Genomic DNA, 960 nt, shown 5'->3' on the forward strand with positions numbered 1-960 from the left:
AATTAAGACTGCTTTTGTGCTCCAGGGTCACATATATGTCTTTTCCAAACAGCATCAAGCCTTTTTCTCAGCAAAACTTCATCATGCAGGCCACCGGTCCTCCTCCTATAGCAGGTCTGTACCGTTAGCAGCTACACCTGATTTGAACTGCGTACAATATTAAGGTCTATATTGGTGGTGATGGCTTCCTCAGGTTATGAAAGCGCTTCAGGTCTGTCGGTGTCCTGGCAGGGCCGCAGCATCGCCAGCTCCAACCTGCGCATGCTGGAGTTCTCCGCTTTCCTGGAGCAACCTCAGGATCCAGAGACTGTGAGTCCTTCACCGATTCATCACTAATGCTCATATTGATCAAACGGACTTATACTTGCAGGCATTTTGGTTTTACAGGTCAACAAGCACCTGTTTGTTCACATCGGTCAGTCCAACCCCACGTTTAGCGATCCGTACCTCGAGGCCGTGGATGTACGGCAAATTTACGACAAATTCCCAGAGAAGAAAGAAGGGCTGAAGGAGCTGTTTGAGAAAGGACCGGCTAACGCTTTCTTCCTCGTAAAGTTCTGGGTAAGAACCTCACAGAAACGTCCCAAACCGTGAATTAAGCAGCAGGCAAAGGCCAGCTGGTCACTGTTGTGTCATGCTAGTCACTTATCTGGAAGTGACGTTCTGCCTTATAACTCAGTTGGATTTGGAAGAGGCGCAAATTTCCCAATTATTTAGTTTTATAATTATAATAACAATAGACTATTTGGGTGATATAATTTAAGAAAAATATATAAAACTATATCAAAATATATGTATATCAATATTTTTCAGCCTTTTGTATTTGCTCTAAATGGGTGCAGTTGACTTTTAGAGATATCATAAGTTTGAAATTTATCACTGAATCAGAGATTTTAAACTGAGTCATTGCTCAAATGAATTAAATATATTATTTTAGAATTAATTTATATAAAACACAAA

The 960-nt window shown here is 40.9% G+C and overlaps 1 protein-coding gene across 1 annotated transcript; it reads left to right on the forward strand.

The window, feature by feature from the left end:
* Positions 1–31: 31 nt before the first annotated feature.
* On the forward strand, positions 32–561 carry LOC107580903 (transcriptional enhancer factor TEF-3; the record flags this gene model as incomplete). The annotated part of the gene is made up of 3 exons (XM_016266516.1): positions 32–114; positions 194–309; positions 388–561. Coding segments are annotated over exons 1-3 (369 nt in total), but the record flags the coding sequence as incomplete, so codon positions are not given.
* Positions 562–960: the final 399 nt, after the last annotated feature.

This window comes from Sinocyclocheilus grahami, unplaced genomic scaffold, assembly GCF_001515645.1.
Source record: "Sinocyclocheilus grahami isolate Dianchi unplaced genomic scaffold, SAMN03320097.WGS_v1.1 scaffold50597.1, whole genome shotgun sequence".
NCBI classification, from domain to species: domain Eukaryota; kingdom Metazoa; phylum Chordata; class Actinopteri; order Cypriniformes; family Cyprinidae; genus Sinocyclocheilus; species Sinocyclocheilus grahami.